Genomic DNA, 26,146 nt, shown 5'->3' on the forward strand with positions numbered 1-26,146 from the left:
AATCAATCTTTGCTATTTCAGTAGATGGAGAAGGACCACAGGTAGTGGGGGTTAGGGAGGAGATAAGAAAACAAACTCTCAGGTGTGTCAGAAAGATAATATAACCATATTATATAAACGACTCAATCTAGACAGGTCTAGGTACCACTTCTGGCCCTTCCATTTCCTAGCTACGTAACTTCAGTGAATTCATTTAACCTCTCATTTTCCCAATTTAGAAAATGGGCGTTAAAATCTACTTTATTGGGTGCTTGGTGAAGATTAAATGAGAAAGTATACAAACGTTAGGGCTTCCCTGGTGGCGCAGTGGTTAAGAATCCGCCTGCCAAGGCAGGGGACACGGGTTCGAGCCCTGGTCCGGGAAGATCCCACATGCTGTGGAGCAACTAGGCCCGTGCACCACAACTACTGAGCCTGCGCTCTAGAGCCCGCGAGCCACAACTACTGAGCCTGTGTGCCACAACTACTGAAGCCCGCGCGCCTAGAGTCCATGCTCCACAGCAAGAGAAGCCACCGCAATGAGAAGCCCGCGCACCGCAACAAAGAGTAGTCCCCGCTCGCCGCAACTAGAGAAAATCTGCACACAGCAACGAAAACCCAATACAGCCATAAATAAATAAATTTATTTTTAAAATTCATACAAATTAAAACAAACAAACAAATGTTAGCTGTTAATAATAGTAATTCATGATGGAAAGGACTCTCGACTCTTGAGATTGGTGCTTGCTGTACTCGTTTGCTAGGGCTGCTGAAACAAAGGAACACAGACTGGGGACTTAAACACAGAAATTTATTTTCTCACAACTCAGGAGGCTAGAAGTCCAAGATCAAGGTGTCAGCAGGGCTGGTTTCTGTTGAGGCCTCTCTCCTTACCTTGTAGATGGCTGTCTTCTCCATGTGTCTGTACATAGTCTTCTCTCTGTAATTGTCTGTGTCCAAATATCCTCCTCCTCTTATAAGGACACTCGTCATACTGGATTAGGGCCCACCCTAATAAACTCATTTTAATTCAATCACCTCTTTAAAGGCCCTTTTTCCAAATATAATCACATTCTGAGGTATTAGGACTTCAACACATGAATTTGAGGGGGGAACACAATTCATGTTAAGAGAAAACTTGGACCTACAGAAAAATAAAGATAATAAGTAGCTGGTAACCCCAGTCACAGGGAAGCTTCATTTCCTTCCAGTCTTTTTAAAATTTTTTCCTGTGCATAGTTACATATACCATATATGCAGTTCTACATTCTGCTTACATTTTGCATAGCTGGATAAAAAATCCATGGAGTGAATGCCCCATAGATTATTTAACTTTTGCCCTATATTAAGATGATTTAAACTCTGCCGCATATCATTCCTGGTCTTTTTTAGCCCAAAGGCAAAGCAAGATTCCTCAGAAGATGAGAGTACAAAGCTGTGTGCTGGAGGTAAAGGGCAGGGTCACCCTGGGAATCTCCCTGCCCCTGGGACCCTTTGGAACTGACTCAGGCCGAGATCCCTCTTTCCCCTCCTCCCACCGGCGGAGCATGTTGTCACAGCCCATGACTCCTCAGTGGGGATGTCCTCAAGGAGGCAGGGCTGGTATCTAAGCAATCTTCTCTTTCTCAGGGGCACACTCCAGCCTTCCCACGAAGGAACCTGCCTCTGTGTGTGAGCTCTGGGGCTCTGGGGAGCTGAAGGCAGCTCTGTATGCTTTTAAGCCCTCCATCTTCCTACCCTCCATGCACTAACCCTCTCCCCAAAAGATGGCCAGTGTCTTAAGTTCTTTCACCCAAGTTAGTTTTACCTGCTTTTGAACTTCATGTTAATGGAATCATACACGTGTCCTCTCTTGTATCTGGCTTCTGTCACTCAACCGTGTTTGTAAGATTCATTCATGTTGTTGTATGTCCTTGTGGTTGACTCATTTCATTATATGAATATTCCACCATATTTCTATTCATTCTACCTTGGTGGACATTTGGGCTATTTCCAGTCTTTAGCTATTATAGACAGTGCTGCTGTGAATATTATAATACTTGTCTTTTAGTGGATGTATCTTTGTTGGGTCTATACCTCAAAGTAAAATTGCTGGGTCTTGGGGAACGTGTATATTTAGCTTCAGCAAATACTGCCCAACAGTTTTCCAAAATGACTATCCCATTTTACACTCCCACATCAGACTTCTACTTTTTTTTTTATTGAGGTAAAATATGCATAACATAAAATTTGACCATTTTAAACAATTCGGTGACGTTAAGTACGTTCAAATTGTAGTGCAACCATCACCATAGTCCGTCTCCAGAACTTTTTCATCATCCCAAATGGAAACTCTGTACCCATTAAACAATAACTACCCATTCCCCTCTCTCTCCAGCCCCTGGTAACTTCTATTCTACTTTCTATGTCTATTAATTTGAGTATTCTAGGTACCTCATATAAGTGGACTCATGCAGTATTTGCCCTTTTGTGACTAGCTTATCTTACTTAGCATAATGTTTTCAAGATTCTTCCATGTTGCAGCATGTGTCAGAACTTTATTCCTTTTAAAGACTGAATAATATTCCATTGTATGTATAGAACACATTGTGTTTATCTATTCATCTCTTGATGGACGCTTGTGTTGTTTCCATCTTTTGGCGATTGTGAATAGTGATACTATGAAAATATGTGTACAAGTATCTGTTTGAGATCCTACTTCAGTTCTTTTGGGTATACGCCTAAAAGTAGAATTGCTGGATCATGTGGTAATTTTATGTTTACCTTCTGAGGAGCCACCAAACTGTTTTTCACAGTGGCTGCACCATTTCACATTCCCAGTGCAGGAGGGTTCCTATGTCTTTACTTCTTTTTTTTTATAGCTACTTTTTTTTTTTTTTTTTAATTTATTTATTTATTTATTTTTGGCTGTGCTGGGTCTTCGGTTCGTGCGAGGGCTTTCTCTAGTTGCGGCAAGTGGGGGCCACTCTTCATCGCGGTGCGGGGACCGCTCTTCATCGCGGTGCGCGGGCCTTTCACTATCGCGGCCCCTCCCGTTGCGGGGCACAGGCTCCAGATGCGCAGGCTCAGTAGTTGTGGCTCACGGGCCCAGCTGCTCCGTGGCATGTGGGATCTTCCCAGACCAGGGCTCGAACCCGTGTCCCCTGCATTAGCAGGCAGATTCTCAACCACTGCGCCACCAGGGAAGCCCTGTCTTTACTTCTTGCCAACACTCGTTATTTACTTTTTTTTTTTTGCCACCCTAGTAGGTATGAAGTGGTATCTCATTGTGATTTTTTTTTTTAATTTTTATTTATTTATTTTTATTTATGACTGTGTTGGGTCCTCGTTTTTGTGCGAGGGCTTTCTCTAGTTGTGGCAAGTGGGGGCCACTCTTCATCGCGGTGCGCGGGCCTCTCATTATCGCGGCCTCTCTTGTTGCGGAGCACAGGCTCCAGACGCGCAGGCTCAGTAATTGTGGCTCACGGGCCTAGTTGCTCCGCGGCATGTGGGATCCTCCCAGACCAGGGCTCGAACCCGTGTCTCCTGCATTGGCAGGCAGACTCAACCACTGCGCCACCAGGGAAGCCCTCTCATTGTGATTTTGATTTGTATTTCCCTAGTGACTAATGATATTGAGCATTTTTTCATATGCTTATTGGCCATTTGTATACCTTATTTGAAGAAATGTCTTTTCAACTCTTTTGCCTTTTTATTTATTTTTTTAAAATTGGGTTGTTTGTTTTTTGTTGTTCTGGAGTTTTAGGAGTTCATTGTATAGTCTGGATATTATTTGGAATTCTACTTTTTAATGTTATACTCTTATATACTGTTTGAATACTTCATCATGTTCATATTACTTTTTGTTGTTGTTGTTTATCTTCTCAAAGAACCAGCTTTTAGTTTTATTGATCTTTGCTATTGTTTTCTTTATTTCTATTTCATTTATTTCTGCTCTGATCTTTATGACTTCTTTCCTTCTGCTAACTTTGGGTTTTGTTTGTTCTTCTTTCTCTAGTTCCTTTAGGTGTAAGGTTAGATTGTTTATTTGAGATTTTTCTTGTTTTTTGAGGTAGGCTTGTATAGCTATAAACTCCCTCTTAGAACTGCTTTTGCTGCATCCCATAGGTTTTGGATCGTCGTGTTTTCATTGTCATTTGTCTCTAGGTATTTTTTGATTTCCTCTTTGATTTCTTCAGTGATCTCTTGGTTATTTAGTAACATATTGTTTAGCCTCCATGTGTTTGTGTTTTTTACGTTTTTTTCCCTGTAGTTCATTTCTAATCTCATAGCGTTGTGGTCAGAAAAGATGCTTGATATGATTTCAGTTTTCTTAAATTTACTGAGGCTTGATTTGTGACCCAAGATGTGATCTATCCTGGAGAATGTTCTGTGCGCACTTGAGAAGAAAGTGTAATCTGTTTTTGAATGGAATGTCCTATAAATATCAATTAAATCTATCTGGTCTATTGTGTCATTTAAAGCTTCTGTTTCCTTATTTATTTTCATTTTGGATGATCTGTCCATTGGTGTAAGTGAGGTGTTAAAGTCCCCCACTATTATCGTGTTACTGTCGATTTCCTCTTTTTTAGCTGTTAGCAGTTGCCTTATGTATTGAGGCGCTCCTGTGTTGGGTGCATGTATATTTATAATTGTTATATCTTCTTCTTGGATTGATCCCTTGATCATTATGTAGTGTCCTTCCTTGTCTCTTGTAACATTCTTTATTTTAAAGTCTATTTTATCTGATATGAGTATTGCTACTCCAGCTTTCTTTTGATTTCCATTTGCATGGAATATCTTTTTCCATCCCTTCACTTTCAGTCTGTATGTGTCCCTAGGTCTGAAGTGGGTCTCTTGTAGACAGCATATATATGGGTCTTGTTTTTGTATCCATTCAGCAAGCCTGTGTCTTTTGGTTGGAGCATTTAATCCATTCACGTTTAAGGTAATTATCGATATGTATGTTCCTATGACCATTTTCTTAATTGTTTTGGGTTTGTTTTTGTAGGTCCTTTTCTTCTCTTGTGTTTCCCTCTTAGAGAAGTTCCTTTAGCATTTGTTGTAGAGCTGGTTGATGGTGCTGAATTCTCTTAGCTTTTGCTTGTCTGTAAAGCTTTTGATTTCTCCATCAAATCTGAATGAGGTGCTTGCCGGGTAATCTTGGTTGTAGGTTCTTCCCTTTCATCACTTTAAGTATATCATGCCACTCCCTTCTGGCTTGTAGAGTTTCTGCTGAGAAATCAGCTGTTAACCTTATTGGAGTTCCCTTGTATGTTATTTGTCGTTTTTCCCTTGCTGCTTTCAATAATTTTTCTTTGTCTTTCATTTTTGCCAATTTGATTACTATGTGTCTCAGCATGTTTCTCCTTGGGTTTATCCTGTATGGGACTCGCTGCACTTCCTGGACTTGGGTGGCTATTTCCTTTCCCATATTAAGGAAGTTTTTGACTATAATCTCTTCAAATATTTTCTCTGGTCCTTCCTCTCTCTCTTCTCCTTCTGGGACCCCTATAATGCGAATGTTGTCACGTTGAATGTTGTCCCAGAGGTCTCTTAGGCTGTCTTCATTTCTTTTCATTCTTTTTTCTTTTTTCTGTTCCACAGCAGTGAATTCCACCATTCTGTCTTCTGGGTCACTTATCCATTCTTCTGCCTCAGTTATTCTGCTATTGATTCCTTCTAGTGTAGTTTTCATTTCAGTTATTGTATTGTTCATCTCTGTTTGTTCTTGAATTCTTCTAGGTCTTTGTTAAACATTTCTTGCATCTTCTCGATCTTTGCCTCCATTCTTTTTCCAAGGTCCTGGATCATCTTCACTATCATTATTCTGAGTTCTTTTTCTGGAAGGTTGCCTATCTCCACTTCATTTAGTTGTTTTTCTGGGGTTTTATCTTGTTCCTTCCTCTGGTACATAGCCCTCTGCCTTTTCATCTTGTCTATCTTTCTGTGAATGTGGTTTTTGTTCCACAGGCTGCAGGACTGTAGTTCTTCTTGCTTCTGTCACATTACTTTTGTAGTTTAAAAACCCTCATCTGTTATCCTTTCTTATTTTAGGGAAGGATTATTTAAAACAATTGTCATCATCATCTGAAACTAAAGGATAATTTTTCAAAAAAGGACAGTTGGGAGAGCTCACCCTGACCTTTCCATGGCACAGCACTGTCCCTCTGGTCCTTGTTGTGCTGCAGTCTAGTAAACTGATGAGTGCTGGTGTCTGGGCCAGCGTTAAGGGAACCCCTGGGACAGGGCATGTTGCCGATGGGCCCAGTTGTAGCCCCTGGCAGGTTTCCTGACTCCATGCTTTGGCCACAAGGAAGGGTGGGTAAGAACATTGGTTGTGAATACTCTCTAGCGTATGCCTTGGAGTCAGGCTGACCTGGCTTCTGAACCTCAGTTTTCTCATCTTTGTAAAGGAGCTAATGCCTACCTTGGCAGCATAGTTGTAAAGATGAATTGGGCCCAGTCTCTGGATTAGCGAATGGTAGTTATTAACTCAGAGTGCTTGTTTAAAGGGCGGCCAAGCAGGGAGGATTCAGAAGGAGCATGACAGACTGAAACAACCCGAGGTTATCCAGAATGATCTGTGTGGGTGACGGTGTAGCAGGATGCATACAACGCATATGTAGACTCATAGCCTTCGGAAATGCTTAAAATCTTCTGCCTCCAGCTATGACCTTGGGTCAACTCTATGTCTCGTGAGACTCCATGGGGCTAATGTCGCTGAATATCTATGACTTTGGTTCTTTGGCCCACAGACCACGAAGTGATCCGCCCTCTTGAGACCAAAGTCAGAAGCCCATCTGAAACTCATATTTGATCACATTGCTGGTCAGAGGAAGTAAGCCAAGTCTCCTTCTGCAGTGGCTTGGAATAGTCCTTGATCCAGTCGGGGGGCTGTTGTCAGGTCTTGGCTCCCATGGGGTATCTTCCAGAAGCCCCTCCTTCCTAATACTCTTTTCCTCCCTTCCCCACAGTAGTTTTCATGGAGTGCCCTGGGCGAGAGTCGGCCCTGCTGACTGATGATGACTTCACTGTTCTGAACAACAAAACAGTCCAGGTAAAACACCATGTCTACCTTCAGGAGAGAAGAAAGACATTCTCTGTGCATGCCCAGCTTGCTGCTGGCCAGGAGGCCGAGGTTGCCGTGGCTGTTGTGAGCCATGTTACCCCTGCAGAGGACACAGGGTTAGACCTCAGTTGCCCATAGCTGTGCGCGTGGGTACCGATCTAAGCAAGGTAGTGCTTGCAGCTGCCCAGTAGGGGCCACCAGAGTCAGGCCAGGAGGGCCCAGAGCTGCTTTGTGAGTAACGGCCCAGTGCCCTTCCTCCCTTGAATTCCCTGTCCCACCTCCCTTTCCTTCTTTCCCATATCATGCCGGTAAACCGCAAGTGAAGGCGATCCCAACACAGGACTGCCAATCTCATGAACCTTTGGGAAGATGGACCTGAGGCTCTTGGCCACATTTCTTTGTTTTGTTTAATTTAATTTTTTGAACAGCTAATATATCCACATGGTTCAAAATTTTAAATATTAAAAAGTTATAGAATAACCTTCCCTTTTTTCTCCCCATCTGTCTAATGCCCTCTCTACCCCTCCAAGAGAAGACACAGGTAACCCTGTTACCAGTTTCTTTCCTTCTAATTTATGTATTTGTTCTATATATTAAATATATTTATATATATTATATATAGGTATAAAATAAACTTTTCCGTCCTCTTTTATGCAAAACTAACATACTATTCACATGTCTGCACCTTCTTTTTGCACTGAAAAATACATCAGTACACTGCCTATCCCCTTCTCACAGATAACCACCGTTATAAGCTTCTAGTATCCCCCAGACTTTGTCTGTATGTAAGCAGATGTGAATATATGCCTTATTTTCCCACCCTTTTACACAAAAGGTGGAATAGTGCCTGGCACATATTAAGCCCTATGTAAGTGTTTGTTAGATAAAATACTAAACTACATTAAGCTGTTCCATACCTTGTTCTTTTTCACTTAAGTATGGATATATATCAAAGATCTTTCCATGTCAGCACAGAGAGACAGTCCTCATTTTTCAAGCTGTATACAATTTCCACTAGATGGATGTGTTATAGTGTATTTAATTGGGCCTTCTCTATAAGTGAACACTTAGATTATTTCCAAATTTTCTTTTACAATAAACCCATCTGGGCCTCTATCCTTGCCCTGAGCCCCTGTAGGTGAGAGGATGTTGGGTATGTTCCAGTTGTTTGCACACCTGGGTTAAGGGGTCTTCTCTCCTTGCAGGAAAGGAAAGCACTGAAGATCTCCCCATCCAAACGTATCTTGCGAAGACGCAAGAGAGATTGGGTGGTCCCGCCAATATCTGTCCCTGAGAATGGCAAGGGTCCCTTCCCCCAGAAGCTGCATCAGGTATGACTGTGCCTTCTCCCTGGGAGTCATTGGTGTCTTCAGGGACTCTCATTCGAAGGCCTGAATATGAGGTTTCTTGCTGCTGAGCCCTGGGGCCCGCAGAGGGAAACTCTCTGATGGGAGCAGTTTCTAATCAGGCAGTGCCTCTCCACCCCTCCCCACAGAGGGTTCTTTGCTACAATAATGAGATATTTGTCACTTTGTCAGCTACCATTTCTTTTGCTTCCAGCTCAAATCTAATAAAGACAGAGGCACCAAGATTTTCTACAGCATCACGGGGCCTGGGGCAGACAGCCCCCCTGAGGGTGTCTTCACCATAGAGAAGGAAACGGGCTGGCTGCTGTTGAATAAACCACTGGACCGGGAGAAAATTGCCGAGTATGAGGCAAGTAGCCTTTAGCATCCAATGAAAAGCAGGGCCCCAGGGAGGGTAGTGCCAGGCTGACCCCAGGCCTGTGTACCTACAGCTCTTTGGCCACGCTGTGTCAGAGAACGGTGCCTCCGTGGAAGAGCCCATGAACATCTCCATCATTGTAACAGACCAGAATGACCACAAGCCCAAGTTCACCCAGGATGTCTTCAGAGGGAGCGTCTTGGAAGGGGTACTACCCGGTAAGAGGACTGGGGAGGGCACAGCTATAGAGGTCTGCTGGGCCCAGACCTGGCCTTGGGTCCACGTCTGGAATCAGCCCAGACTCTTAAAGGCTGGAAGAACCCTTCATACCTGATTTCCTGGGCTGTGCCTCAGATCACCTGGGATCTTCTTAAAAGTCCAGATTCCCCTACTCCATCCCAAGATCCCTGAATAAGAATGATCCTGGAGTAGAGCCCCAGAATCTGTGTATTTGAAAATTTCCCAGAAGCTTCAGATGATCAGCCAGCTGCAGCTTTGGAGCTGCAGAGACCTATATTTGAATCTGGATTTTGTCTCTTTATCTGCTGTAACCCTGGGCAAGGTCTTGACCTCTGAGCCTCAATCTTCACACCTGAAAATGGGGATAATATCAACCGTAAAGAACTGTGAAGATTAGAAATAACACATGCCTACTGCTGTGTGATATGAAGCACCTGAAATGAGGTTATTTGGGGAAATGGCAGCTGCAAGGAGGGTGGCAAAGGCTGAGAGGTGTTAGAATGTGGTTTACAGAGAGCAGAAAATGAATTGTCAGGCTGGGGAAGAGGGTGAGAGGGGCTGGCAAAAGACTAGAGAAATAGGTGACATTAATGACCTCAAAGACAGGTGCTGGTGAGGAGGGCTCCTCTTCTCCCTTTGTCTCTGAGTTGTGGAGAATTACAGAGAAATGTGAGTTGGTTAGGCTGCCAATAACAGACATTTCCAGAAGAAAAACAGTACCTTCAACAATATGGAACCTTTTCCCCCTTTGTATTCAGGAAGCCTAGAGGTGGTCAAGCCAGGCTGGAATGGTGCTTTAACGTGTAGGGGAACTAGGCTCCTTCCATCTCGTTGCTCTGCTGTTTTGGCTTTATTCCCTAGATTACGTCATGGTTGCTGCTGGAGCTCTGGCCATTACATCCGGAAGGAGGGAAGGGGTGGGAAGAATAAGCCCCTTAATTCAGAAAAACGCTTCCCCCAAAGCTGTAAATCCCATTCGTCAGATTTCAGTCTCGTGGCCACAGCTAGCTGCAAGAAGCGAAATAGTCTTGGTTCCCGGTGGGCTTGTGCTCAGCCTAGAATGATTATGAGGATTATGTTTCTAAGAAGGAAGGGGAGAGTGGGAAATGGGCACCAATTAGCAATCTCTGCCACGAGTGGAACGTGGGGCCAAGCCAGCGAGCAGGGTGGAGCCTCTCGGAGTTCCAGAAGTGGGCAAGGCTGGAATCGGAGCCGGAAGGGAAGGTTGCTCACTCATCAGCCCTTCTCCCCTCCAGGCACTTCTGTGATGCAGGTGACAGCCGCGGATGAGGACGATGCCATCAACACCTACAACGGGGTGGTTGCTTATTCCATCCATAGTCAAGAGCCACAGGACCTCATGTTCACGGTCCACCGGAGCACAGGCACCATCAGCGTCGTCTCCAGTGGCCTGGACCGGGAGGTAAGTGGCCCTTCGGGAAGGTGCTGCCTGCCCAGGCTAGCCCAGGCTGGGGTCTGACACTCAGAGCAGAAGCCTCTGCCCCCAAAGCCCAGGGCAGAGCAGTGGGGACCCAAGTCAGCTGGGAATGGCTGCTGCTATGTCCCACGTTGATGTCCTGCAGCTCCCTTGGGCCAGTGGCACGTTGCCAAACCATCTCGTTAAGGCTGAGGAGGCAGCTGTAAAACGCAGACGTTTAATACTTTCTGCAGGTTTTCTCATTTCCTCTCGGAATGGCTCACTTAGCACGCACATTGCCCAGATTTGTCCCGTGTGTGCCACAAAGCAGAATTAGCTCCATGGATATTGGAGTTGCCTCCTGTTCCCTAATTAATACCTTTGCCCAAATCCACACTCAAAGCTCCCATTCTGCATCCGCCCAGGGTCAGGAAGCAATGCCCAGGCTTCATCCCACGACAGGCCCAGGAGAACCATTTGGATCCACAGTTCCCCTCCCCCTCCACCCTTTGCTTTTGGTCTTTCCTGCAGTGGGTGAGCAGTGTGTCAGGAATCAAGAGAACACTGAGAGGGAGGAACATTCCCCTTCCCTCCACGTACACCCAAGGCTGTGCCCAACGCGCAGTGGCCTTCCACTTCCACTCTCCTTTTCTCCCTAGAGAGTCCCTGAGTACACACTGACCATCCAGGCTACGGACATGAACGGGGACGGCTCCAGCACCACGGCTATGGCCGTGGTGGAAATCCTCGATGCCAATGACAACGCTCCTGTGTTTGAGCCCCAGAAGGTAATGCCCCTTCCTTCCTTCTTCCCTTGTCAGATGATGAAGGACTAAGTTTCTCCTTTCTGATGAAACTCCGGAACCAGCCTACATTGCTTCAAGTCCCAGTCCCAGCACTTGTGAGCTGTGTGACCTGAGGTGAACTACCTAACCTCTCTGTGCCCTATTTCCTAATCTGTGAAATGGAGATGGTGCTCCATTGTCTCCTGCTGCATTTTTCTGAGTTTTAAATGAAATAATCTATGTACAGTTCTTAACACAATCCCAGGTACACAAGTGCTCAATACGAAAATCTTGGTTGATATGGAAAGTCCTAATTCACCTCACACCTATACCTGCCCACATTCCCCCAGTAAATGCTTGTATACCTCACGTGACAGAGGACTCAGTGCCAGTCAAGGTGACACCCACCCCCTTCCATCTGTAGGTAACTCTGACTGCTAAGCATTGTTTAGGCCTGATTAAAAATTTGTTCTCAACAGCTGATTTCCCCATCTTTGCCACCTGTTCCAGAATTTCCAAAAAAGTTCCTGGTCAGTGCCCCAGAGCAATCAGACACCTAGCCCTTCTTGCCACCTTCCTTATGCCTTTCTGATCTCAGCTAGATATAGGTGACTACTCAATGGCGAGGCCTTGGGCACCCAGATCAGTGAGATTCCTGGAGCGTCAGGCCCCTGGGTGTAGGGAAAGCAGGCCCAAGATTGCTGTGGTCTGTCCCAGCAGCTGTGAGGCTGACTCTTGGGATGTTCTGCATCCATGCGTGCCCTGAAAGCCCAATAAGTGGTTTGGGCAGTCCCAGAAAGGGCGAGCGGCATGGGGCGCCCCTGGAGTTGGATGGAGGATTCACAGCTGGTGAAGAGTGGAACAGCCTCTCAAGGTGGTCAGTCTCTCCGCTCTGACTGTGCTGTGCTTCCCACGCTGACAGTACGAGGCCCGTGTGCCTGAGAACGCAGCGGGCCACGAGCTGCAGAGGCTGACTGTGACCGATCTGGATGCCCCCAACTCACCGGCATGGCAGGCTACCTACCGCATCGTGGAAGGTGACAACGGGGACCGTTTTACCGTCACCACCCACCCTGAGAGCAACCAGGGTATCCTGACAACCAAGAAGGTGAGTTGGTTTGGGCTTTGTACAAGGGCCACACCTGGGACAGTCAGGTCTGCAGCCTCCAGGACTAGGGGGTACCACCTGCCTTGGGAGACGTACCTTGGACCACTCACCAGGGAGTGTACCAGGCCAGTGGCTTGCAACACTCTCCCATTCCTCTTGGGTTGAGGAATTCCTTTGTTCAAACTAAACCTTACCCAGGGACCCAATTCATAAAACAGATTCATAAAACAAAGTTGCTGATCTAACTGAGGCAGATCAGTGGGGCCCCTCCTCCCAGATCGCAGTGTCCAGTGGCTGCTTCCAATCAGTCTTACACAGAGGGTCTCTGTTTTATTGGAATTCTTGCTAATTTTGCATTCAATCCATAATTCACATCTAGGTGTTTGGATAGTAAAATGTTTTAAGTTACTTAGTAGTTAGGCATACCCTTGCCTCTCAAAAAGTCTTTCAATAAAATTGATGCTTCAGGAAGATGGGTCCAATCTTTCTTTGATTTCTTTTACCTCCTGGTTTATTATGAAGAATGGCCCAGTTTGAGAAGCAGGGCTTTATATAATACTTTAAAGGCTTTCCCCTCCTGGCAACCAAAACTTTGTAACAACCCTTTCACACTGTGAAATGAGTTTCATTTATAATATAACTTCTCTAACTTATGTAATTTCTAGAAAAATGGAATGCCCTAACTGTAAAATAAAGGAGAATTTTACAGGAAAAGTTACTGATTATAAAATATTTCCATATGTAAACCTTTGGGCACAAGTACACTAGAAAACATAATGAACATATAACATAGTGGTTAGTTTCTTGCGCATCGTCCAGATGTAGTAGATACTATATGTCGCTCTAGTGACTCATATCACGAGTGGTATTGATGTTTTTCCAGAACAACAAATAAACAACTTTGGGAAATGCCTGAACAAATCAAATTACGAGCTCCCCTCAGAAGTTGCATTCCTGGAAAATTCAGTATAAATTAAAACCACACCAAAAACTCGGTTTGTATGTAAAACACATTCTAGACTATAAATATAAACAGAACATCACACCCATAAATACATGAATGTCCAAGGGGATATATTGGCAAGTCACATGGGATATGGGACAGTTCTTTGTGTCCCTGCCCCAGCCTGTAAATGCCAGTGGCATCCCCATTCATTAGGACACCTAAAAATGCCTCCTCCAAGTTTCTACAACACCCCCTAGGGGGTGTCATCACCCCATAGGGAACCAGTTCTCGGCTTAGGGCTTACTAGTCTAGTTGCCTTTGGGGTGGTGGTCTGAGAGGCCCTGCTGGATGTCCACTCAGGAAATGCAGGAGGCTCTATGGGGTAGGGAAGGGGCAGTATTGTTGCTGGTGGGAGCCTCCAGCCCCTCGTTGTGGGCCCTTTCCTTCTGGCATCACAGCACTGCATGGGGCCTCCTCACAAACTCGCGGCTCAGGTCCTCCTTCCTGTTCTGTCCCAGGGCTTGGATTTCGAGGCCAAAACCCAGCACACCCTGTACGTTGAAGTGATCAACGAGGCTCCCTTTGTGGTGAAGCTCCCAACCTCCACGGCCACCATAGTGGTCCACGTGGAGGATGTGAACGAGCCGCCCGTGTTCGTCCCACCCTCCAAAGTCATCGAGGTCCAGGAGGGCATCCCCGTCGGCGAGCCTGTCTGCACCTACACCGCGCAGGACCCGGACAAGGGGAGTCAGAAGATCAGGTACATAGGAGCTGGGCTTAAATTCAGCTAAATGCATGGGTACTGTTGGATGGGTTGTTTATTATGGCCAGAATGTGTTCTAATTGCCATAAAGACTATTAAATATTTTGAACGTCACCCGTGTACAGGGCCTTCCCTTCCTACCCTCCACATGGCTGAAGTCCAGGGGACAGGTGTTCCTGCTCCCTCTCATGTGTCCCTGCTGGGCCCCCCACCTTCTGCTCAGGCTCCCATTTGGGGGTGAGATGCATTTTCCACGTAATCCTGCTTAGGAGCCCTGAGTCCTATGAAACCCTCTGCCAGTTGGCATGAGGAAGCTTTGAATGATGACTCCAGAACTCTTAAGTATTCTGAGTGTGATTCTTCTCAACTTTTCTGCTCCAGCTACCACATCCTGAGAGACCCGGCAGGGTGGCTAGCAATGGACCCCGCCAGTGGGCAGGTCACTGCTGCAGGGGTCTTGGACCGTGAGGATGAGCAGTTTGTGAGGACCAACATCTACGAAGTCATGGTCTTGGCCACGGACGATGGTGAGAGCTTCCTCCCAGCCCCTCCACATGAGCACCTTTGGAGCCAAGGACACAGCATGTCCCCTCCACAGACAGAGTGTGGTGTGGGGAAGTGGTGTCAGCAATCCTAGCTGTGAGGTCAAAGGGGTCTCTCAGAGGGGTCTTTTAAAGGGTGGTCCTAGGGTTGACTGGTTTCAACTTCCCTAAGACCCAGGAGTTAGGAGGTATCCTGAAGACTCCTTTCAGCCTAAGTTTGTGTTTCACTGAGCCCTGAATTGGCCTGTTGGTTTCCCCTTGTGAATGATTGAAAGGGGCTGCCTGGAAAGTGTCATGATTGATTAGTGATGTCACACCATGACAGGATTGGGGGTGATGATGTAATTACCATCTCTATTTTTTTTTTTTTTTAAAGATTAAGGTTTTTTTAAAAATTTTATTTATTTATTTATTTATGGCTGTGTTGGGTCTTCGTTTCTGTGCGAGGGCTTTCTCTTGTTGTGGCAAGTGGGGGCCACTCTTCATCGTGGTGCGCGGGCCTCTCACTATCGTGGCCTCTCTTGTTGCGGAGCACAGGCTCCAGACACACAGGCTCAGCAATTGTGGCTCACGGGCCTAGTCGCTCCGCGGCATGTGGGATCTTCCCAGACCAGGGCTCGAACCCGTGTCCCCTGCATTGGCAGGCAGATTCTCAACCACTGCACCACCAGGGAAGCCCTACCATCTCTATTTGACACATACTGAACCAAGGCCTGGAGGCAGGCGAGAGGTTACTGCAGGGCTGGGAAGCAAAACTTCCCTGAAGCTGATCAGCAAACACTGCATCAGCCCTGAGGTTGCCAATAGGTTTCTCTTTGTAATAGATTGGTAGTGGCTGTCTGGATGAAGTGGCTGCAACTGCACTGTGATCAGTTAGTAATGTCTGCCATGGACACAAAATGAGAATGATGGTATGTATGCCATGCATTTGCCATCACTGGTTTGATCTATAATGAAGCTAGTGTACAGAGGCTCTTGAAAGGTTACAGTTAGACAGTAAATAGGACCCTCCTGAGCCTGATTGGGTAGGTCCTGGGGGAGCTTAACACTGATTCATCAACCCGACCAAGGGCAGATGCTGAAAAGAGATCATGTGTGTGATTATGAACAGGGAGCCCTCCCACCACTGGCACGGGGACCCTCCTGCTAACACTGATGGATGTCAACGACCATGGCCCGGTCCCTGAGCCCCGTCAGATCACCATCTGCAACCAAAGCCCTTTGCCTCAGGTGCTGAACATCACAGACAAGGACCTGTCCCCCCACACCTCCCCTTTCCGGGCCTGGCTCACACACGACTCGGACATCTACTGGACGGCAGAGGTCAATGAGAAAGGTAACTCAGTGGTGGTGGCAGATGGGTGTCTGCCCCCTACCAAGACCCAGCACACCTTCCTGCCCCAGTGTCTTGTGGGTCACCGAATTACCAGTCTCCTCAAGAATGTCAGTTAAATGCTGCTTATTAACTTAGTGTAAGCCTTTGGAATTCCACAGGAACCCTTAAAGACCATTCTAGCTCAACCACCTGCCTATACAATTGGAAAAACAGGCCCAGAGAGATGGGATGTGCCTTTCTCCCTCTCACATAATGAGGGAGTCAGAACTCCAGCACGGTGATAACAGCTAACATGCCTGAGCGTGCTTGCTGTGTGCTATGAGCGCTTCAGACGCTTTACATAGATTCGGCTACTTAATCCTCACAACAGCCCTGTAAAGAAGGTACTGTTATCTCACACATACATGCATGTGCACCCATTTTTACAGATGGGGAAACCAAGGCTTACATAAGCTTAAATATCTTGCCAAGGGCATTATGGTTAGAAACTGACGGCCCCAGGATTGGAATGCAGGCAGTCTGCCATACCAGGATGCTTTGCAGCTTACCATTTATCAAACCCTGGCGATATGCAAGATGCTTTTTGTACTTTTCCATATTTAATATTTCTACCATCCTCTGTGGTCAGTATTTTTATCCCCATTTACAGATAAGAATGAGGCTCAGAGAGGTTAAATAGTGTGCCCAAGGGCACAGTGTGGATAAGCAGTGGAGCAGAAATTGAAGCTGGGGTCCCTCACCCCCACATCCTGCTCCCAGCCACCTCCCTATCCTTCCTCTTTCCCATCCCCCTGGGGCTCCTCAGCCTTCAGTGGTTTTTCAGTTGTCACAGGACTGGAGAGGGGACTTGCTGGCATCAGGTGGGCAAGGACCCAGGTGTGTGAGAAAGATGCATCCAGGCCCAAGTGCCAATAAGGCCCCTGGAGAAACCCTGCTCACTCTGGTTTAAAGCATCTTCCTCTTCCTCTTGGGACTAGAGTCCCCCAGGAGGGGAATGGGGAGCCAGAACATTCAGGTTCTGCCCCGAAGTAATGAAATGCCTGGTACCTATTACTGCTGCTGATCCCCGCCCAGAAAGGACTGGGGAGACCTGCTTCAGACACACATATTGTCTCATTTTTATGATTCCTGTGATTTGGGGATGTATATCCAGCACCTTTCCTTGAGGGAACCCAAGTTGGTCTCCTGTCACCCCCTTGTGGCCTAGAAGCCAATTTTTCCCCTCCCTGACTGTATCGTTTACAAAGCGTAGACTCTGGAGCCAGAATGCCTTGGTTCAAGATCCAACCCTTCCATTTACCAGGTTTGTGATTGTGGGCAAGTTACTGAACCTCACTGTTCTGCAGTTTCCCTACTTGTAGAATGCTGCCATAATTGTACCTACCTCCATACAATCACTGTGAAGATTAAATGAGTGCCTGAAAGGCATCCTGTCTGGTATATCAGTGCTCGGTAGATGCCAGTGGCCATCTTCACCACCACTGTTTCTCAAACAATCACAGATCTGGCTCTGTCAAGTGTGAGCGTTATGCCCAAAGCTCAGTGGTACCAACACCTGATACTAGCATTGATACTTGGTTCTTGATTTTGACTTAGTTGTTCTATCTGACCGTGTTTTTTTGTCAGAGGAGTTAATCCAAACTCTACACCTGTGTGACCTTGGGCTGCTTACTTGACCTCCCTAAGCTTCAGTGTCTGCATTTGTAAAATGAGGATAACAGAACCTGCCTCTCAAAGTTGGGGTGGAGGTCAGAGTTGGGCTTGGCACATAGTAAGTGTCAGTTTAGTCACTGACACCGCCACTAGCACCATCATCAGCTGAGACCTCAGCCCTCCAGTGTGGGAACAGGATAGCGGGAGGGATGTTTGGGTGAAAGACCCCATGTTGGCCTCTCCACTTGGTAGACCAAACATTCAGCCTACAGAACTCTCTCTGCCTGCCGCTGCTGAATGGCAACAGGGTGAATTCTCCCTTCTGGCCTTTCAACTAAGAGGGGCCCAGCGAGTGTGCAGCGCCTTTGAACTGAAAATGGCTTGAGGTCACTGCTGAAATAGGCCAGCAAGCCTGAGGGTGGGTGGGCTAGAAACGTGGGGTTGTTTTTGAATGTCCCAGTGATGGGGGGACACTACTGACATTTAGTGGTGAGGACTTGAATGCTTGGGAAGGTTCCTCATGATGAAGAATAGTTCCACCCAAGCTAATAGTGCCCTCTTTGAGAAACTTGGGTCTAAACTGAAGGCCTTTCTTCAGAGAGGCCTCTGACCCTATATTTCTCACCCACAAACACAGCCCCCCTCCCCACTCCAGGAGTGCTGCACACCCTCCCCAGAGTGGTACCCGTGTGCAGGCCACACTGAGGCTTGGCTTCTGCTCTGTGGCTGCCTGCTGCCCGCCCCGGGCCTTTGAAGGCTGGTTAGCGCAGTGCCCATTGCAGCCTCACTGCCGGCATCTCTGAACCTGTGTGCAGTCACTCATGCTGGGATAACACAGGTTAGCACCCTCTCTGATCTGCTTAACAACATCAGTTACATCACCAAGTCATATGCATTTGGATTTATTAATAATTGATGCTCACTCAGAATATCCGTGTTTCAGATACTGAAATTCTATCATACAGTTGAGGTATAAACATTATATTCACTATTGCAAGAGCAAAATGCTGCAATAATAAATGGTAGTGAACTTTCAAATAGGAAAACAGGTGGCCAGTTAATGTAAATATTAAAAGATTGGGTTAGCTATCTTTTAGGAAGAACAATGTTTGTTTGTTTGTTTTGCGGCAAGGAACAATCTAGCAGCTAATGGTACTGAGAAATTATTGGCTCTGCATGCCATGACTTTTTAAAAACATCGTATTTAAAAAATGCTGTGATTATTGATTTATTTTAAATAAAGTGATGAATTTATTCTTCTATCCAAATAATCCTTTCCACAGTGGTAAATTTGGCTTTGGCCGAATATCAGTTTTTAACACCTGGTAGTGTGCTTTGGGGATATTGCTTCCTGTTGCCTAGATGCAGAGGCTGCCTCCTCAAACCTCCGTCATGGTGTGCTCGGTTCCCACCATTTGCGGTCTCCTGAGATGAATAATTATCTGTCCACTCCAGGAGACACAGTGGCCTTGTCCCTGAAGAAGTTCCTGAAGCAAGACACATACGATGTGCACCTTTCTCTGTCCGACGACGGCAACAAGGAACAGCTGACGGTGATCAGGGCCACTGTGTGCGACTGCCACGGCCACGTGGAGACCTGCCCCGAACGCTGGAAGGGGAGTTTCCTCCTCCCCATCCTGGGTGCTGTCCTGGCTCTGCTGTGTGAGTGCCGACACCCTTCCCCTTCTGAGGACAGGATAGTTAGAAGACCTGATTCTACCCTGAACTTCAAGGACTAAGGGGCCACCAACATTGCGCATCTGTTCCTTATACTCTTAATTCCGGGAGTGTCATTCGATCCATAGATGTTTATGGAGGTTCTGGAAGGTGCCAGGCTTTGGGGATATATTGGGGAGCAGACTCGACCCTGCTGTCTCATCGTCTAGTGGCTAGAGCGGAGGTTCTGAAGGCGTGGTCTCCAACCAACAGCGTTAGCATCACCAGGAATTTGTTAGAAAGGCTAATTCTCTGGCCCACTCCTGACCTACTGATTCAGAAGCTTAGGGGTAGGACCCGGTAATCTGTGTTTTAACAAGCCCTTCAGGGGATTCTGATGGATGTTAGAGCTTGAGAGCCATTGGTCTAGTGAGCAGAAATGTTTAGTTAAAAACTAATTTCTTTGCTCTCAAGGTAGAACCTATCACATTTGCTTTTTTCACTCTCTGAATTGTCCTTACACAGAAAACATGCATTCAATCACATATGAATACAAGAGTAAGCTTTAATTAGTCATCATACTGTGTAGCAAGCACTGTGTTAGGCGCTGAGGGTGCAACACTTAACAAAACAGACCAGTCCCTGCCTTCATGGAGCTTACTTTCCAGGGCAGAGAGCAGACAACAAATAATCTGGCAGAGAAATAGGTGTTGCTATGGATTAAAAGAAAGTGGGGGGAGGAGGTCTGCCATTTTAAGTAGGGTGGGCAAGAAGTATCCTTACAGAGAAGGGGATATTTGAGTAAAGACCTGAAAGAGGTGAGCAAGCAAATCATGCAGATATCTAGGGAACATCAAGTGCAAAGGCCCTGAGGCAGCTCTGTACTTTATGTGTGGAAACAGCAATGACTCGGATGGAAAAAGCAAGAGGGAGAAGAGTAAGAGATGAGATGAGATGAGGTCAGAGAAGTGATGGGTGTGGCGGAGCAGTGTGTTGGGCCTTGTAGGTTATTGTAAGCACTCTGGTTGAAATGGGAAGTCATCGGGTTTGGAGCAGAGGAGCAATGTGATTTGACTTGAATTTTATAGGATTCCTACTGAACAGACTGTAGAGGGCCCCAAGGGTGGGGGCAGATTGCCATATGGAGCTACTGCCATAATCTAGGGGTGAGATGGTAGTTGTGACTCAGACCCAGGGTGGCGGAGTGAGAGGTGGTCATGTTTCAAGGTAGAATCAATTCAGATTCATATGTGGTATGAGGAAAAGAGCCATCTATGATTCCAAGGCCTGAACAAGTAGAAACATGGAGCTTCCATTAACCAGTTTGGGAAGGACCGTGGGATGAGTCCAAATGGGGAGGTATCAGTAGGCAGCTGGTTATATAAGCTTTGGGTGCAGGTGAGAAATCCGAGTTGCCTCCTGCCTTTCCCCAGACCCAGAGGGGGAGGAAAAGGTGAGGGTGGGGTCACAGTCTAGCCCACAGAGGGTGTGTATCCCGAGAACTCATGGCCTCCCAAAGAAGGCTAGGTCAGTTTTGTCTGGCCAGAGGGAGACAGTGGTTCCATCAGCAGGCAAAAAAAGGGATAAAGCTTAACAGTGGCTGTATCCTCTTACATTAAACAGCCACAGAGAGGGCCAGGGGGTACCCTCCTCATATGGGATTAACTGGGGGTAAGGCGAGCAACTAGGCACTAGCTGGCCAGTCCCCACTGTGTCCAAATAGACTGTCAGCCTTTCAAACCGTATTACTAAAACCTAGTCCCTCTCTTAAAATTCCTAAATAGCATTTGCACCTAAGCTCACATTACTGCATTATATCAAAGTTGCACTGTCTTGCTTTTAACTTAAAGTCTATGGCTATTAGAGGACACCTAGTGACTGAAAAAGAGTCATGTTGAAAAGTAACATCTGCTGGGAGATTCCCATCCCCACAAAGGAGGATTTCCTTAAGGACCAGTACCACCAATATGGGAAGGCTGACAGTAAAATGATACAGAATTACAGGTGGGGGAATGAAGTCAGAATGCCAGTAGGAGGAGGCGATTTTAAGCTGAGAGCTCAAGGGTGAGAGCCATGCATATGCATAGAGGGTGTTCCAGGTGAGGCACGAGCCTGGTTGAAGGTTCTGAAGTGGGAGACTGCCGGGTATATCTGAGGAACCCCGAGGAGGCCAATGTGACTAGACTTGGGTGGCAGGGAGGGTTGGAGACAGGCAGGGGCCAGTCCTGTAGCCTTGATGAGGAGTCAGGGAATTTCCTAGGTGCAAGGGGGCCACTGAAGTGTGTTAAGCTCTGGCTGCTGAGTGGAGGGGTCTAGAATTAGATGGGGCTCTGGGGGTTTGCGGGTCCTGGCCAGCCGTGTGGTTGTTGGGGGGTGAATATTCACACTCCCCATCTCTTGCAGTCCTCCTGCTGGTGCTCCTGTTTTTGGTGAGAAAGAAACGGAAGATCAAGGAGCCCCTTCTGCTCCCAGAAGACGACACCCGTGACAACGTCTTCTACTACGGCGAAGAGGGGGGTGGCGAGGAGGACCAGGTGGGGCACTGGGGGGTCTGGGGGTCGGGAGGTGGATGGCCCCCACAGCCACTGGCAGGGATGGTTTTGGGTCAACCAATTAACCATGTCAGCTGCGTCAACCAGACCCCAGTCTGAAGCATCCGTCTTCTGAGAGGGTGTCCGGTCCATGGCTCTAGTGTCTTTGGCCCCAGCCACCTCGACCTTGAACCGGTGCTTAACTGGGGAGGAGGGGGTTTGTAAACTTGGGCTTTCAGAGATCTCTGACATTATCTGTCTTCTAAGACCTACCCATGAACCAGAACATCCAAATGGTACAGAACTAGGGTGAAATGTAAACGGGGGGAGTGGAAGGGTCCTTCTCCATCACGTGACCTTCCCCTTTCATGAAGGACTATGACATCACCCAACTCCACCGGGGCCTGGAAGCCCGGCCTGAGTTGGTTCTCCGCAACGATGTGGCGCCAGCCTTCATCCCCACACCCACATACCGTCCACGGCCAGCCAACCCAGATGAAATCGGCAACTTCATCATCGAGGTGAGGCATGGGGGCCATCCTAGGGCAGCCCTTTATTCAAGCATCAGCAGCACGAGCACAGATGGGCTTGGAGTCTTGGCTCTGGGTTCAAATCCTAACTCTACCTCCAACCTGCTGTGTGACCTCTGGCATATCTGAGTAACTTCTGGGCTTCTGTTCCTCCTCCATAAAACCCTAAGTTTCAGAGCGGTTAAGAATAGGTTAGGAATTATTTCTTTATTCAACAAATATAGTGGTTGTCAGGAGAAGACTCTGGAGCCAGACTCCCTGGATTTGAATTTTTAAAGATCTCAGGTGATTCCAATCTGGAGCAAAGTTGGTGTCCTCTGTTGTAGGGTGCTTTAGGGATTGGAGGCATAATCACTTGGAACAGTGCTAGCACAGGGAATCTCCTAGGGAACATCAAAAACGGGTGCCTCTGACTCACCCCCCTGAGACTGTGATTTCATTGATCTGGATGTGGCTGGGGCTTCAGAATTCTTTTAAAGATTCCCAGATAATTTAAGTTTGGGAACCGCTGGCCTGGTACCTAACATGTACTAGGTAATGATAGCTATTGTTGCTAATAGCTAAGTGTCTCTGATATTCTCAATTCTGGTCACATATTTGATTTATCTGAGGAATTTTGAAAAATATCAATGCCTGGGACCCAGACATTCATTTTTTTTTAGGCTCTGATATTTTTTTAGTTCCCCAAAGAAATCAGATACATAGCCAGGGTTGTGAGAACCACAACCTAGGTACATAGAAGATGAGCGATATGAACCTAGCACAGCCTGGTACCTTGATAGCAGTCAGTAAAAGGAGGTTTTTAATACAAGGGAGGGGAGGAGGAGGGAGAGATGGTAGGGGAGGGAGGAGAGAAGGAAGGAGGGGAGGATGGATGGATTTGGGGAGTTCAAGGAAGCAGCAGTGGGCACAGGGCTCAAAGGGTGGTCAGGATACCTCACTTTGGTTTGAACCCTTCTTACCTTTCTTGCTTTCTAGAAATAGCCTGGTGGTCAGACTCTGTTCTTTAGCCTGAGCATATTTGAGAATCCTGTGCAAAAACAAAAGCATCTGGGGAAAGTTGCTCAGGGCAACTTTGCCTTGGAGCCAAATAACCAGATTTTCCCTCCAGTTAGATGAAGACAGTTTCCAGAATATCTGTGTTGGACAGTTTGCAGATACTGTCTCAGTTAATGCCTGCCTGCATCAACTCTGCAGAGTAGGAATCCTGTTGTCTTCCTCATTTCACAAACGAGGAAATAGTCTTCCACTATATGCCAGGTACTATGCTAATAAGTGCTTTTATATATACGTATATTCATTTATTCCTCTAAAACTATAAGAAGCCTTCCCATTTTAGAGATGAGGCGGGAAAAAATGGCATGGAGAGGTTACGTTTACACATCGTGTGTGCAGTCTGATTTCAGAGTCCCCACCCTGAACCGCTGGCCTGTCACACTGAGCGCTCGCTCTAGGCTGGGCCCTGTGCTGAGGATTTATGCGTATTATTTCATTTTCAACCTTCAAAACCTTAAAGGAGGGGAGAGCTGGCTTCGCAGATGAAGAGATGCAGGCTCAGTTAACTTGCCGGGGCTCTCACGGCTGCCAGGTGTCTGATCCCGCAGCTCCTAACCCCTGCTCTCTGTCCCCCAGAACCTGAAGGCGGCCAACACGGACCCCACGGCCCCGCCCTATGACTCCCTGTTGGTGTTCGACTATGAGGGCAGCGGCTCCGATGCCGCCTCCCTGAGCTCGCTCACCTCCTCAGCTTCCGACCAGGACCAAGACTACGACTATCTGAACGAATGGGGCAGCCGCTTCAAGAAGCTGGCAGACATGTATGGCGGGGGCCAGGACGACTAGGCCTCCCTGCCTGCAGCGCCGGGGGCCTAAACACCAGGCCCGCAGCTGCATCTCCAAGGGGTCTCCGTCCCCACCTCGGCCAGGGACTTCGGAGCTTGTTGAGAAGTAGCCTTAGCAACTTGGAGGGAAGAGGCGTGACATTAAAGGGGCAGGTTTCTAAGCCTTTCAGCATGGAGGGACCCGGGCAGTTTGATTTCAACAGTGAAAACCTCTTAGCCTCGGCCAGGGTTGCCGAATTTCCAGGAGTCTCTCCCCTGCCGTAAGATGCTCAGCCCTGTGTACCGGGCCTGGACCAACTCTGACTCCCGCATGTTGACGTTCTCTCTGGAATGGACCCTTCTCCTTAGAAAGAGGCCTCTTATTGCAATCTGGATTTTCTTTTTTTTTTTAAATGCTATTTTCAAAAAAGTTAGAACCAGGTCCTCAGGCGCCCCTGGGGTCCTCCAGAGGCCCAGGCCAGAGCTGGCTGGCTCACGTGCCCTCACGCATTGCATTTCTCTCTGATCTCTGGGCCCCGAGGCCTCGTTTGAATGGATTACCGCGTTTTTATACCGAGCGTGTTTAGGTGGTCCTTTATTTTTTACTTTCCCTATCGATTGCTGTAGAGGAAGGGTGATGACAATGCTGTAAATGTACTAGAACTTTTTTATTAAAGGAACTTTTCCCAGAGGTGCCAGGGGAGTGGACTCTTTTTTTTTTTTAATAGCAGTTTATTGACGTATAATTCACACACCATATCATTTACCCATTTAAAGTGTACAATTCAGTGGTTTTCTAGAACTTTCAGAGTTGTGCAAGGGGCAGAAAATGCTTTTAGCCCTGCAGGCTTCCCCCCAGCTTCCTCCTGATGGTAGAGGAAGCTCAGGATCTGTTTACAGGCCCAGGTAGGGGCAAACCTTCTGCGCGCCTCCCTACAGATTCAGAACTGCTCTCTCTGTGTGAGAACCGTTAACTTGCTTACCCCTTTGCAGGCGATGTCTTTTCTGGACCAGTGGCCGCACACGTACGTGGTGCAGTACGTGAAGATTTCCTCTCCTGTGCTGTGGGCTCTGTGTCGAAAGGCAGGGATTGGGGAGGATCCGGCTCCGCTCCTTCCCAACAAGTCCCTTAACCTCTACCTGCCTCAAGATTTTTCATGTATAAAATGGGGAGTTTTTATGGAGATTAAGTGAATTAATATCTGGCACATGGTAAGTGCTATCTGTGTTCATTGGTAACAGCTACCATTTATTCAGTACTTTTTAGACCCAAACAGCTCTTAACTTCAATTACTTCCTTTAAACAAATCCTCACAGTCACCCTCAGAGTCCCGGATCTTCCTCCTTTAAAGAATGACCTCGTATTTTTTTTAAATGATGCCTGATGATCATCAAAATCAAGCCAGACAGAAAATTAGAGAACTCACCCAGGATGTCAATGAAATTGGAACATTCCTGACAACACCAGGGCACAGATGCAGGAATAAGGATGAAGAGGCAGCAGGGATTCCATGTGTGTCTTTGTTAAAGCGAAGTTTTAAATTTGTCTTTGCAATGAACCAGAAGAAAAGAATCCAAAGTGAAGCTGACGATGTCGCTGAAGTTGAAATCAATGTGTCCTTCCTGCAGGAGGGACTGATTCTTTAAAGCAATGGTGCCCCAAGCGCGGTTCCTGGACCAGCAGCGTCAGCATCGGCTGCCGAATCAGGAACTCCGCAAGCAGGACCCTGCAATCTTGTCTAACAGGCCTTCCAGGTCATTCTGATGCACGTGTGAGTTTAAGACCAAGGCTCTGAAGCGTGAGGCCGTGGGTGTCCTGAAGCCTCAGACCCTGGATGGGGAAGTTTAAAGGGAACTGAATCTGCTAAGAAAGCTCTTCACCTGGCCTTGGTCCGTAGCACCTGAGCCCACGGTCACAGCACCTCCCGCCTCTCCCTCAAGCTGCAGCCTCTGGCTCCCGCAGCCTCAGCTTCCCCTCTACCAGGGCCCTGCTGCTATTGCTGCTACTGCTGCTAAGGTTGTGCGGGGAGGATTAGGTGTCTCAACCAGCAAACACCTGCTGCC

General features: G+C 47.1%; 1 protein-coding gene across 2 annotated transcripts in view; it reads left to right on the forward strand.

Annotated features, from left to right (window-relative positions):
* CDH3 (cadherin 3) overlaps window positions 1-24,773 on the forward strand; it is a 106,663-nt gene extending 81,890 nt beyond the window's left edge. For both annotated transcript variants that reach the window (XM_059904938.1, XM_059904937.1), the window contains 14 exons: window positions 6,936-7,018; window positions 8,236-8,361; window positions 8,591-8,746; window positions 8,829-8,973; window positions 10,252-10,418; window positions 11,072-11,200; window positions 12,120-12,305; window positions 13,770-14,011; window positions 14,396-14,541; window positions 15,668-15,892; window positions 19,001-19,207; window positions 21,605-21,735; window positions 22,107-22,253; window positions 23,895-24,773. In XM_059904938.1, the coding sequence (XP_059760921.1) occupies window positions 6,936-7,018; window positions 8,236-8,361; window positions 8,591-8,746; window positions 8,829-8,973; window positions 10,252-10,418; window positions 11,072-11,200; window positions 12,120-12,305; window positions 13,770-14,011; window positions 14,396-14,541; window positions 15,668-15,892; window positions 19,001-19,207; window positions 21,605-21,735; window positions 22,107-22,253; window positions 23,895-24,104 (2,300 nt within the window). In that variant the 3' untranslated portion in view covers window positions 24,105-24,773. The remainder of the gene's footprint in view (window positions 1-6,935; window positions 7,019-8,235; window positions 8,362-8,590; window positions 8,747-8,828; window positions 8,974-10,251; window positions 10,419-11,071; window positions 11,201-12,119; window positions 12,306-13,769; window positions 14,012-14,395; window positions 14,542-15,667; window positions 15,893-19,000; window positions 19,208-21,604; window positions 21,736-22,106; window positions 22,254-23,894) is intronic.
* The last annotated feature ends 1,373 nt before the right edge of the window (window positions 24,774-26,146 follow it).

Source organism: Balaenoptera ricei, chromosome 19, assembly GCF_028023285.1.
Source record: "Balaenoptera ricei isolate mBalRic1 chromosome 19, mBalRic1.hap2, whole genome shotgun sequence".
Classification (NCBI taxonomy): domain Eukaryota; kingdom Metazoa; phylum Chordata; class Mammalia; order Artiodactyla; family Balaenopteridae; genus Balaenoptera; species Balaenoptera ricei.